Here is a 14603-nt window from a genome sequence, read left to right on the forward strand (position 1 = left end):
ATTCTTCACCCCACTAAATAAATATGAGATCATTCTAGAAAAGTAAGATGGAAGATGCCTAATTACTACTTTTCAAATTAATTTCGAGATCCTTTTGGAGTATTTTAGATTTTTTAGTACTATATAAAGAATTGTTTTTCACCTTTCTCATTTTAAAAATTACTAGTACTATTTCCTGTTCTGCTTAAAGTTTTATTTATCTTTTACTGATAACTTTCCTTCTTTATTTTTTAACATTCTTTAAATCAATCAAGGACATTATTTTTATGAAATTGTATTTATAGCAGTATTTGTTATATTTATCTGATTTTTAAATGTTTTCTTAAAGTATTTTTTTCTCATTATTCTTGGTATTTCATACTTCTTTTTGCCCTTTTAGAAATGATGCTAAAACTCATTATTAGTTTTATATGTGTTTTGCTTCTTCATACCACATATAATAATTAGTGAGTAGAGATGACACTTTTAAAAGCAGGACTTTTCTAGAAAAATTTCTAGGGTGATGTATGTGAAAAAATTTTAGAATATTTCTATTGATGAAAAGTTTTCTTCTACTATGAATGTCTTGTTTTTTGTACATTTTGAGATTAACTGTCCATATATAGTTTAAAATATAAAGAGTTTTTCAATTTGTACTTTGCCACATTTCTCCTGCTGTGTACATCAGGTATAGATGTGGAAAGGAGGAAGGAGTGCAGTTCCTTCCTTTTCTTAATTCAACAAATATTCAGTGAATGCCTATGGTATGTTCTGAGTTCCCTTTCTAGCTGAGTTGAGCTCACTATCTCATGGGGAATCAAAAAATGAATAGGCAATTGCAGTAGAAGGATGGGGTGAGTGGTACTATCCAGAGAGAGGTGGACTGTGGGGGGAAATAGAATTCAATGTAAGGGAATTAGGCAAGGCTTTCTGCATTGTCACATCTAAGCTGAGGCTTGAAGGAAGGCTGACTATCAGAAGTCAAAAGAGGAGTATTTCAGGCAGAGCAGATTACAGCTGGAAAATCTGGGTGACAAAAAAGAGCAAGGTTATTCGGAATATGGAGAATTTTATTGGAGCTGAGACAAAATGGGAACCAGGGATTGAGGGAAGGGAAATGGGAAAATGGTAGAAGATAAGGCTTGTGAGGTCAGTATCAGTTAACAAAAAATGTTTATTTCGTTTTTTTCTTCTTCCATAGGACAGTGTCACTTTCATAAAAAAAAAGTTTTAAGCCCTAATAGCAGCAGCAGTGGACAAAATAGATTTGAGAGTGAGCTAGGAAGTAAAATCATTGTGTTAAGAAAGAAGAATAAAGGATAACATCCACGTTTTTGCCTTGAACATCCGGGTAAATGATAGTAAAATTCAGTCAGATTGAATGCTCTTACAGGGTTCAGTTTTAGACATAAGGGATTTGAGATATCTAGTGGGTTGTCCAAAGTTTAGGAAGCAATTAGATAATATGAATCTGTTGCCCAGGGAAGAGGCCTGAGTTAAGAGAAAGATTTGGGATCAGCAAATAATTGAAGCTAGGAGAGTGAAGAGATAGTGTAAGATTGAAAGAGCCGAGGATCTTAGACCTCCAACAATATAGGGAAAAGAAAAGATGTGCATGAAAGACAGATGAGCGTTATCAAGGGGTGAGGGAAGAGCCTAGAAGACCCTGGTGTAAGGTGCTGATAAGAAGTCAATTAGGATGAACCCTGAAACTTCTGTTGAACAAGAGGTTATCTCGGCGATGTGAGAGAGAGCAGCTTTGGTGAACAACGAGAGCCAGAAATCTTATTCAGTGCTAGATGAGGAAATGCAGGAAATGAAGAAAATTAGCATGGAAAACTGGAAGTGGCTGTGAATGGGGAGTGGGGGAGAGAGAAGTAGCTAGAGTAAGCTGGGGTGGAAGGCAGTTTAAAAAAATTTTTTTTTCATGCCAGTGGGAAGAATCCAGTAGAGAATTAAAAAAGGCTAAAGATCCAGAAATGAGATGGCAAGTAGTGGAAATAGAGTGAACCCCCCACGTTCTCAGGTGTGGGAATCTGGGGTGTTGTTAGAGAGATTGGTCTTGACCAGAAGAGTCACTTTTCTCTTAATAGGGTCAGGAAAACAGTATGAATAATATTTGGGGATGCAGATCAGTAATTTGTAGACAGAACATTGAGATGTTAGAGTCCGTTTTCTGTGTAATCTAAGAACAGTATGGTGAGATTAGATTGGGCAATATGGATAAGGCTTGAAATAGCTGTCTCAAGAAACGTAGGAGTGAATAACTGGTTTTATCTCTACCACAATGTAAGGTGGGCCTTTAAACTCAATGGTAGTTGGGTTCACCAAGTGGGTATAGTAGGACAAAGAGATCAAGTTAATGTATTTGTTCTGTGACTAGTAAGAAGCTATATGATCACAGTTGAGTTCTAGAGAATCTTTTCTAATAACAGCACACAATGTACACTTTGGGGGTAGAGGGTGGGAAATGAGGTGTGAAGAGCCATTTGCAAATGATTTTTGAGGTGAAAATGTAATATGACTGCTGACAATAATATTATTGACCTTTTTAATATCACTATCTTTTGAATTCCCAAAGCAAATGTATGCCTTTTTCTAATTGATAAATATCTGGATGTGAATAAGCTGACTTTGGACACTTCTGAAGAAATTCTTAAGACTAAAATAACTTCATGTAGACTTGAAGCTATTATACTAAAAGTACTTATCCTAAAACATAAAGTTTTCCCACAAAAAATCATAATTCAGTTGGTACTTTGAATTAGATTCTGGGATGACTGAAAAAATATGATCAGTTTGTCATCTTTTCCTGTTTTGTCATCTATCCTCAAAAATAACTGAATATACATTTTTTTCCTATTCAGAATTCTGGTTTTCACATAAGATTATAACTGATGAAGCAATTTTTAAATAAGTAATATACTTTTTCAGCTACCTGAAACAAAGACACTGATCTTGCTTATGAATGTTTTACCACATATTTTGAACATAAAACATTGAGTTTTTTAAAAATTAGTGTGGATGACAGAACCCGTTGCACAGAATATCCTTAGACATTGTTGTACAAAATATAGAGTTAAAGTTTTTTTACATGCTGTTATTTAACATCGCCATCATTATTTTTATTTATTAGAAAAACTTGGAAACATAGATGGTTTTCTAAATCTAATTTTAATAAAAAAAAATTTCCAGATGACTCAGTGTCACTTTATTCTAATTTGGTACAAACGCATTCCACAGATGGATTCTAGGGCGTACTAGTCTCCCCAAGATGCAAAGGGTTCTGTGGTCAAGTGAGATTAGGAAATGCTCCTTTCTCTTACCTTTTCTTACTGAGCCGCAGTGCCCCATTAGCATGTTAAACTTCATTACCCAAACTTTCTATAAAATCGAAACGTTTTATATGTCGCAGAATGTAATACAGGGAATATAATTAACTACAATAATCTACATAGTTTCTTGGTGGAGTTTCTCTGAAATTTTCTATGACATTCCCAGAAAGAATGTAACAATTGCAAAAATATAAGTTAACTTATATATCAGATTTGTTCCTGTTGTACATAAGTTAGGGCAATTGAAATTATATTTTAATTTCAGTTAAAATTAATTTAATTTTAAGTATTTTATCTACATTCATCATTAAAATAATGCTATAGTAAATACCTTTAAGCCAAAGATGTTCACATTCTGATCAGCCTGTTTTATTCGTATATGTTAGGTTTTTTTCATGTTGAGTAAAGAAAGGAAAGCTGTGGTAGTAATCAATTCAGGAGGCTTTGGTATGAACCATGAGAAATCTCTTACTATGAATTTAAGAAAACATGCAAGAGCAGTGTCTGTATACTCTTAATTTCATTAGAACTGGTTAAAATAAAAATAGATTAATGTAAAAATTAATTCATCGACATTCTGTTTTGTGAGCTTCATATTGCTGCTTTGCTAATTGCCAGTGCCATAAGTAAAACTATTAAAAGTCGATTCTGTAATTTACAATATTCTAATGAAGTCAGGAATTTTGAGAATATTCATTCTGTTTACAATTGAATTTTCCCCTACAGTTTTCCCTAGTTTCCATAATTTTCTTAGAAATTCTGTAAAGAAAAGAGGTTTAGGTTTTGAAGTCTTTCCTGTTAAAATTTAAAATAACTACTTTGACGATCTTTGTCTTGATAATTTTTCTTAGTTTTTCTGGAATACTTCATATTCCACTGTTTTCTCATCTATTACTAAGTTTTCAGGATGTTCACTTTATTAATTGACCCATCTCTTTCCCAGAAAACCATTCAATTTATTCAACAAATATTGGATACTTTTTCTTTTGATTTACCAGCCATTGTGTTCAATATTAGAGTCACTAAGAAATTCATGGAACTTATCTAAAAGATATTTCAATTTCTTTTTACTTTGGCAAAAGAATTTATATAACTTTGGCTAATTCACCATATTAGTAGTTGTAGAGTACAGAACTGTTTTTGAACATAGAATTAATTCTGTAAATCAGGAAGTTTGGCACATGGCCTGTTTTATAAATAAAGGTTTATTGGAATGTGCCATGCTCATTCAATTACATATTGTCTGTTTCTGATTTTGTGCTACAGAAGGTAAATTGAGTAGTTTAAACAGAGACCACAAAGCCCACAAAGTCTAAAATACTTACTCCCTGGCCCTTTGCAGAAAAAAATCTATTAACCCCTGTTTATATCACTACAATTTTGTTAAGAGGCGGGTAGGAAAAAATGAGTAAGTTATAAGCTTTTAAAGAAATAAGATTAAGATCATTCTGTCCTGTATATGCCCAGTGCCCTATCCACACCCTTCTCCTGAGGCAGTGTATTTGACATGTTCTTTTTGTTTTATCTCTATGGGACAGTATCTGTCTATCCAGCAGAGTGGTGCTGGGGAAGCCACGAGCACCAGTTTTATTCTGTTTTGTAAATCTTTATTCTCTCCCTACAGCCTCCCGACCTGCTTTCTCTATCTGAGGTAAGTTCAAGGGTCACCCTTTTCTTCCTTAACCAGCTGCTACCACCTGTTAGAAAGAGATTGATTTCAGGGCTTCGTGCTGTGATAAATTCCTGCCACATGGTCCAGTTGTTCCCTTCTCTTTCTCCTCCTTTTTTCTTGCTTTTCTATTTCTTCACTTAATTCAAAATTCTTCATTCAGCTCTCCTGGCTACCGCATTTTCCCCTCATTTTTCCTGGGTGGTGGCTTTCTTTGTCGTGGAGCTGAGCATCTGTATTTATCGTAATGTGAAGCCTAGTGAATTCACCTCTAGTTTGATTACCAAAAGAAAGAAGGAAAAGTGGCAGGGTGGGTGTCTGAATGATTTCATCTTGCTACATTTTTTCTCTTGTTTGGGCTTATTATGATTTAAAGTGAACCTTAGCTTCTTTTTCTCAGTCCCAGGCAACTTGAAAAATGCATTTGTTTACTACTTTGTTTCTGTGTTATAAAATCATTTCTGTGTTATAAAATCATAGAAGGCTATCTATTTAAAGTCTGTATCTATACTTAATTTATTCAAAAATGTTTGTCTCCTATGTGCTAGACAGTATGCTAGACACATAGAAAGTAATGAGGGATAAAACCAGGTATGGTACCTGCCTTCATGGTTCAAGTTTATTTGGAGACACAGACATTGAATAGTAATTACACAAATCTGGTAAGTTCTTGACTAGCATGTGGTATTACGCAAACTTATTATAGGGAGAGTTTGTCAAGTGAGGGAAGACTTCCTTAGGAAAATAACCATTAAGCTGAGCTGTGACACATGGGTAGGAATTAACTAGGCCAAGAGGCAGAGAAACAATAGGATAGGAATGACTAGCCAGGAAGAAGGAATTGCATGGGGAGAAGTGCTGAAGTGTGAGAGCCTTGGCTGGTCAGAGGGATAAGACATGACCAGTGTGTCCAGAGAGAAAGGAAGAGTTGATGTCAGGTTGGTGAGAGTGAGAGTGAGGGATGAGGAAAGGAATAGATGGTGCGGATTCTAAGCCATGCTAAGAAGTTAAAATATCTTAGGTAGCTTCCTCACTGCAAATTTGAAATGGAAGTGATTGGAGAAGGTATAGAACATCATCAGATTCTTCTTTCTAAAAGATCTCTCTGTCTGCATTGTGAGGAATGAAAGATACAGAGCAAGGGTAAAGGCAGAGACCATTATGGAAGCCCAGAACCACATGCATCAAACTCACCAGGAGGGTAAAAAAAAAAAAAGAGGAAGAAGAAGACATTGCCGGGTACATTGATTGAGTACTATGGGGTGGAGCCCAAGTGGTACTTACCTTATGGTTCAGGGACCACACTTTGAGATGATTGGTATACAGTGTTATGGTGGCAGAAAGAAGATTAATTCTTTACTAATATGAGCATAAGGTTATGTGTTCCCCCTCTAAAAACTACTTAAGCTGTATCTCACAAATTTTTGTGCCCTATGTTTTCATTACATTCAAAATATTTCCTAATTTCTTGTGATTTCTTCTTTAACCCATGGATTATTTAGACATATGATGTTTCCAGGTATTTAAGGATTTTCCAAATATCTCTGTGTTATTGATCTCTAATTCTCTTATAGTTATAAAATAAACTTTGTATGATTTCAGTCTTTTTGAATTTACTGAGATCTATTTTATAGCTCAGAATCTATCCAGAGCTTAGTAAACGTTCTGGGTGTTCTTATACATAACGTGCATTGTGCTGCTGCAGAGTGTCTTCACTGTCAGTTAAGCAAGTTGGTAGGTAGGACTGTTCAGCTCCTCGATTCTCACTGAGCCTCGTGGTAGGTAGGACTGTTCAGCTCCTCGCATTCTCACTGAGCCTCGTGGTAGGTAGGACTGTGCAGCTCCTCGATTCTCACTGAGCCTCGTGGTAGGTAGGACTGTTCAGCTCCTCGATTCTCACTGAGCCTCGTGGTAGGTAGGACTGTTCAGCTCCTCGATTCTCACTGAGCCTCGTGGTAGGTAGGACTGTTCAGCTCCTCGCATTCTCACTGAGCCTCGTGGTAGGTAGGACTGTTCAGCTCCTCGATTCTCACTGAGCCTCGTGGTAGGTAGGACTGTTCAGCTCCTCGCATTCTCACTGAGCCTCGTGGTAGGTAGGACTGTTCAGCTCCTCGATTCTCACTGAGCCTCGTGGTAGGTAGGACTGTTCAGCTCCTCGATTCTCACTGAGCCTCGTGGTAGGTAGGACTGTTCAGCTCCTCGATTCTCACTGAGCCTCGTGGTAGGTAGGACTGTGCAGCTCCTCGATTCTCACTGAGCCTCGTGGTAGGTAGGACTGTGCAGCTCCTCGATTCTCACTGAGCCTCGTGGTAGGTAGGACTGTTCAGCTCCTCGATTCTCACTGAGCCTCATGGTAGGTAGGACTGTGCAGCTCCTCGCATTCTCACTGAGCCTCGTGGTAGGTAGGACTGTTCAGCTCCTCGCATTCTCACTGAGCCTCGTGGTAGGTAGGACTGTGCAGCTCCTCGCATTCTCACTGAGCTTCAGTCTACTTGTTTTATCTAGTCTTGGGAAAGGGACATCAAAATCCACAGTTATAAAGGGAATTCTTCCATTTCTCCTTTCAGTTCATTCAAGTTTTGCTTCATGAATTTTGATGCTCTATAATTAGGTGCAAACACATTTAGAAATTTCACGGACTTGATAAATTGACTCCTTTATCATCATGAAGTAAACCTCTTTTATCCCTGGGAATGTTCCTTACTCTGAAATGTGTTTTATCTGATGCTTCTATGGTCATTCCATTTTACTTTACTGATGTTTATATGGTGTATCTTTTCACATGCTTTTATTTTTAACCTATTTGTATCTTTATACTTAAAGTAAGTTTCTTTTAAATAGCATGTAGCTGAGGCTTGCTTTTGTTTCTAATCTGACAAGCTCTGCCTTTTAGTAGACTACTTACATTTAATGTGACCACTGATAGGATTGGGTTTTAATCAGCCCTCTTTCTATTTTCTGTTTATCCGACCTATTACTTGCTCTCCTCTTTTTCTGCCTTCTTTTGGATTAATCCAATGTATTTTATTCAATTTAATCTCTTAATTTGCTTTTCAAAAAGCAGTTGCTGATAGGGTCATAGCATGTGTCATTAACATATCAGAGTCTGCTTGCAGATAGTAACCCCTCACTCCGTGGGCAGGCTGAGGTGTGCGCTGCCACGCCCCGCATCTCTTCTCTCCAAGTCTTGGTACTATTGCTGTCATACATTTTGCTTCTATGATGTTATAATGTTTCAAAGCCACAACACGTAGTTATTATTTTTCTTTACACAGTTATCTTTTAAAGAGATTTTTTGTGTAGAAAAATTATGTATTTTTCTCCACAAATTTACCATTTCTAGTGCTCTTCTTTCTTTTGTAGGGGTCCAGATTTTCATCTGGGATCTTTCCTTCTGCCTGAATAATTTCCTTTGGCATTTTTTTTTTTTTTTGTAGAGACAGTCTCACTGTACCGCCCTCGGGTAGAGTGCCGTGGCGTCACACAGCTCACAGCAACCTCTAACTCTTGGGTTTACGCGATTCTCTTGCCTCAGTCTCCAGAGTAGCTGGGACTACAGGCGCCACAACGCCCGGCTATTTTTTGGTTGCAGTTTGGCCGGGGCTGGGTTTGAACCCGCCACCCTCGGTATATGGGGCTGGCGCCCTGCTCACTGAGCCACAGGCGCCGCCCTCCTTTGGCATTTTTTGTAGTGAAGGTCTGCTGTCAAACGATGCACTCACCCTTGCTTTCGTAAATCTAAAAGTCTTTATTTTTTTTTTCTTTGAAAGATATTTTTCCTGAATATGGATTTCAAATTTTATTTTCCTCATAGTACAGGTACTCTTTGACTATACAACAGGGTTACTTCTGATAAACTCATTGTAAGTTGAAAATTTCATATGTCAAAAAAGTGACACATATTGAACACATTTACATTAGTCTGCAGTTACCCAGTTGTAAATGATTTTTCATCTAACACAAAGCCTGTCTTTTAATGAAGTGTTGAATATCTCATGTAATTTATTAAATACTCTAGTGAAAGTGAAAAACAATGCTTGTATGTGTACTCAAAGGCCAGTTTCTGATAAATGCCTGTCACTTTCTCAAAGTTGGAAATTGTTAAATTGAACCATGTCAGAGACCCTCTGTATTTTAAAGATGTTGCTCCACTGTCTTTTAGCTTGTATTTCTGAAGATAGATCTGCTGTCCATTCCTATATTTGCCTCTTCTGCATGGAATATTTCATTTGTCTTTTGGATGCTTTTAAGATTTTCTCTGTATCACTGGTTATCAACAATTTGTTTATATAAAGGGTCATCATTATCTTCATATGTACTCTGCTTGGGGTTTGTTGAATTCCTTGAATATGTGAGTTTCATCATTTGGACATTTTTTAGCTATTATTTTCTTAAGTATACTTCTGTCCCTCTTCACTCTCCTTCCTTTCTGAGATTTAAATAACGTGTATTTTATGCCACAGATTACTTGTTCCTACTTTTTACTTGGCTGATAATTTTGGATGCCAAGCACTGAATTTTACATTGCTGTACGCTGAATTTTTTTGCAATGCTTTAAATGTTTGGGAGCTTTGTTCTGGAATGCTGTTAACTTACTGAGAAACATTTGATTCTTTTAGGTCTTACTTTAAAGCATTGTTAGGCAGAGCCAGAACAGCTTTTAACCTACGACATTAGTTCACAACTAGGAGTGATTCTGCCTCACAGAGGATATTTCGTAATGTATACAGACATTTTTGATTTTCACATTTAGAGGGTGCTGTTGGCATCTGGTGGAGTCCAGGGATGCTACTAAACATTCTACATGCATAGGACACCCCCCTACTCCACACCCTCCCCCCACACACACACACAAGAATTATCTGGCCTCAAATGTCAGTGGAGCTGAGTTCGAGAAGCCCTGCTCTTAGACTCACTTCATCTCACTATAGAGACAATCAGGCAATTTCAGCCCCCACATGAGGGCTCTGCTGCGTTCCTAAGTGCCATGAGTCCCCGCTTTCTTCTCTTCTTCTGGACTCTCTTTCAGAGTCCTCGCCTTTCTCACAGTTTCAGTCCTCAATGATGTCCTGGATGTCTCAGCTCCATCCACAGCTCATGCGTTACTTATTCAGAAAGGATCTCCCCAATCTCATGTAGCTCCTCCTAGAAAGTTTTTTGTATTGTTTTTCTGTCTCACTTGAAATACAAGCTTGATGAGAGTAGAGATCCTTGTTGATCTTGCTCAGCACTTTACATGCAGTATTCAGCATATGGAAATAGGACAAATACTTGTTGAAAGAGTAAATCTTGGATTTCTGCTTCTGTCCACAGTGAACTAACAAGGATCAGGTCAACCCTCTCACTTTAAACTACTCGTATATGGCATAACTGGTGTGGGAAAACAGGACACAATTATAAGAGGGACTCTACCTAACAAATGCAAACATTGTAACCTAATTTTTTGTACCTTCTTAACCTGTGAATCCAGTTTATCTCTGCATAGAGCTAATTTTTTCCATTTAAAAAAGATGAACTTGTGTTCCCTGAAATTCTTGTTTTAAATAATATATGGTAGCTCTCAAAAACATGTCAGTCTGTGCCTTAACATGTTTTTCTCCTTGAGGAATTGAAGGCTATGAGTAGTAGTAATGCCATCAGGGAAACTCGTGTGCTAAATATAAATGCACCGCTTTACTAGATAGGACTGTACCTGTAAGTCCTCTCCTAATACTATAAGCCAGATATTTGTTCATTAATCTTACATGTTAAGTATTCTGAAGATTATAATTGAGTTTTAACATGAAGGGAAGAATCATGACAGAATTAGAATTATTAGTTATCAGTTTAAATCACAAATGATAGGTCTGGTGGGTGGTTCGTGCCTATAATCCTACCACTCTGGGAGGCCGAGGCAGGAGGATCCCTTGAGCTCAAGAGTCCAGACCAGCCTAAGCAAGAGCAATACCTTGTCTCTACTAAATTAGAAAAATTAGCCAGGCATTGTGGTGGGCACCTATAGTCCTAGCTACTCAGGAGGCTGAAGCAGGAGGATCACTTGAGCCCAGGAGTTTGAGGTGGCTGTGAGCTCGGCTGATGCCGTGGTGCTCTAGCCCAGGTGACAGAATGAGACTCTCCAAAAAATAAAAAAAAAAAACAAATTACAATGATCATTGTTTGGATTTCTATGACCCTGAAAAGATTTCCATCTTTTACGCCTTTATAAATACATGTACTCTGCAAACTTCCAATCGGGTAGTGAGACGGGCTCCGCTATAGGTCTGTGTGTTTGTCCCATGTCAGGGCTGCTGTGTTGAGAACAGGCTGCGGTGTCCAGATAACCATTTTAGACTTTGCTCAGCCCTCAGCTACCATTTAGGTTCCAAGTTTAACTGAAAGAAGATTTTCTATGCTAAGTACCACTCCTCCCACTTTGACTTTTCACCATAATACCCAGTGGTAAATGAAACCTTTGCATTTGTATATAGCTCCTGAACATTTTTAAAGATACAGTATATGGCTTTTGTTAGATTGTTACAACTCTAAGTAAGCAGGGAAGGTGACTTTTTTTCCTCACAGATGAAAAAATGAGGCTGAAGACTTAGGTCACTTATCCAAGATCATCAGCTGATTATCAATATATCAGAACGTGGGTCCAGGAATTTCCATTCTTATCCCCAACTCTTGGCTGGCACAAGTGTGACTATTAGTGCACTTGCATTAGAACACGGTATGGGCATAGAAAGCTACTTGCTCAGATGACTTAAATGCTGCTCCGGCTTTCTAATCATGATACAGACCAAAGAAGCCATAAAACTAACAAATCTGTTGATAGAGAATTTAGAATGGAATCATGACGGAATCTCCGTAAACAGATACAAACAGCTCATAATAAACCGGGTGGGAAGGGCGTGGGATTGTAAATCACTGCAGAACAAAGAATGTTTCTGCCTACATATCTCAACACGGTCATCATGCCCGCTGGCAAAGAACATAGGAAAAGAAATACAAAAGGCTTCTAAATCATAGAAAGATGCATTTCCTTCCTCATAAGAGAAATGCACATGAAAACAATGGCATGTGACTTTTTAACCTACCAGATTCTCAGAGATCTGTAAGTTTTATTATTATTGGTTAGTGTGTGAAGAAAGATGACATTTCCACACATTGTTGGTGAGAATGTAAAGTGGTACACAGTCTATAAAGGACATTTTGGTAACTTTTATCAAAAATTTAAAGCACCTTTTGTTCCTGCTATTCTACTAGACGTCAAGTTCTGTAGATAAACTTGCTCACGTCCAGAATATTCACTCCGTCATCGCTGTGTTATGCAGTAGAGCTGCTAGAAATGTCAGTTGTGAACAAATGAAGTTATAATTTATCTATAGAGTGGAATGTAAATTTTAAAAGAATCAAGTATTCATTGTACAGATAAGAAAATAATCTCGTAAGGTCTAAAACAGGATATAGAATTGTGTAGGGGAGGGAGTCAGTTGAAAAACAGGTGCGTACGTACTTCAGTGTGAAGGGGCTATCTGGAAGAATACACAAGAAAACAGTAACAATTGCCCCACAAGAGGGACTAGAAGCTAGATTTCATTGGGTAACATTTTATATTTATTGATTTTTAAATTTTACAACTGTATTACCTTTTTTAAAACATGCAAAAGAGAAAAACCTTAAAAATTATATAAAGAAAAGTGGAGCAACATTTGTCTTTCACTCTGTGTAATGATTAAACCATAAACTTCTGACATTAAACCTAACTAGTCCAAATTTTAATTTCCAAATATAAATGAATATTTATTAAAAATTCCTCTAGATCATAAAGTCCTTGAAAGCATGTACTACATCTTCCTTATCTTTGTATCCCAAAAGTACTTTCTTACAGGCACTCAATAAATGTTTGTTAACTAACTCTGGTATTGAAAATGGAATTGAGGCTTGGTGCCGGTAGCTCAGCGGCTAGGGCACCAGCCACATATGCTGGAGCTAATGGGTTCGAATCCAGCCCGGGTCAACTACAAAAAAAATAGCCGGGTGTTGTGGCAAGCATCTGTAGTCCCAGCTACTTGGGAGGCTGAGGCAAGACAATTGCTTAAGCCCAGGAGTTTGAGGTTGCTGTGAGCTGTGATGCCTCAGCACTCTCCCCAAGGCAACATAGTGAGACTCTGTCTCAAAAAAAAAAAAGAAAAGAAAAAACGGATTTGACCGGCCTGAGCCAGACCGGTCAAGTAAAGACCACGTCTCTACTAAAAACAGAAAAATTAGCCAGGCATCATGGAATACCCTGTGGTCTCAGCTACTCCAGAGGCTGAGGCAGGAGGATTGTTTGAGCCCAGGAGTTTGAGGTTGCTGCGAGCTAGACTAAGGCCACAGGACTCTAGTCAGGGCAATAGAGGGAGACTCTGTCTCAAGAAAAGAAAAAATGAAAAGTGTTCTGATTAAGTACTAGGTTAATCAGAGAACCAATTTCTTACATTAGTTCACATACATCTGGTTTTAGGACACCCTGAAAAAGAGGAGTTTGTTTTTTATACCTTTCCCTCTCCCTTTAAAAAAAAAAAAAATTCTAGAAAGATCTAGAAAGATTTATAGCTATACTGTTCTAATACTTCCAGTTTCAGCATTTCATCAGATAGCTGTATTCTTTTATTTTTAGAATTCTATAGATCAGTAATGCCCAAATTTTGTACACCCACTGGTTTTTTCTTAAAGTGTATATTTATGAATTAAACATACCAATCTGTATATTATTGGTAACATTTAGTTCTTTTTAAAACTAATTGATATTTTCTTCCCATACATGTATACAGTTTATGTACCCCTAGGGTCTCTACCTAAATCTGTAGTACTCCACGCTAGAAAAGTCACTTTATTAAAGTATTATTTTCTGATGAATACATCTTAAACAAATAGCAAAAAAAAAAAAAAAAAAAATCGAAATTTGTTTTTATTTATGACTACAGTTTGTTGCTCTATGCCTTCATTTTCTTCATTTGGACTTTAATACATTATATAATTATCTGCCAAGCAATTTTGATTAATGTAATTTTACTTTTATAACTAGTTCTGAGTTTCTCAGAAAGGTTACACAAATAATTTTTCCTTGAAAATACAAGTAATAAAAATATAAAGACTAGCAGCCCTTAGAGAAAGGAAAAAATTACTGCTTTATCTGTTTTGCTAACTTGAAAAACAAAAACTTGAGGTCAAGGAGGACCTCAGTCTAACAACCAATGTAAATTTTTCAAAGATCAGATTTCTGATATAAGAATAATGTATTTTAGATTTCATTCGTCACATACCAAGCCATGATTTACTTTAAATATGTTCGTATTAATCACATCTCTATGTTTTGGCTTTTTTCTAAAACATGACCTAGTATTTTTGATGTGTGCTAAGCTACTGGTAATTTGTCATTTTGTCTAGAACTTAATTTATACAAATTGAAACCCTGTCATTCATGAAACTAGGACTGTTTGCCTGGAGAGAACACGATGGTGGCTTAATAACAAGTTTACTTAATGGCAAGTGAGGCAGTTGGTTGAGATCTACTGGAGTCCGGACTTCCCAGCTCAACCATGTCACTTACATATACTAGGTACCTGTTTCCTTATAAAATAGGAAGATTTGTAGAC

At 37.1% G+C, this 14603-nt stretch overlaps 1 protein-coding gene across 9 annotated transcripts in view; it reads left to right on the forward strand.

The window, feature by feature from the left end:
• LCORL (ligand dependent nuclear receptor corepressor like) overlaps positions 1-14603 on the forward strand; it is a 136530-nt gene that overhangs the window by 120139 nt on the left and 1788 nt on the right. For 2 of the 9 annotated variants that reach the window (XM_053577557.1, XM_053577556.1), the window contains exon 7: positions 4939-4965. The exons of the other annotated variants lie outside the window; for them this stretch is intronic. In XM_053577557.1, the coding sequence (XP_053433532.1) occupies positions 4939-4965 (27 nt within the window). The remainder of the gene's footprint in view (positions 1-4938; positions 4966-14603) is intronic. 9 annotated transcript variants of the gene reach the window in all.

Source organism: Nycticebus coucang, chromosome 23, assembly GCF_027406575.1.
Source record: "Nycticebus coucang isolate mNycCou1 chromosome 23, mNycCou1.pri, whole genome shotgun sequence".
Lineage (NCBI taxonomy): Eukaryota > Metazoa > Chordata > Mammalia > Primates > Lorisidae > Nycticebus > Nycticebus coucang.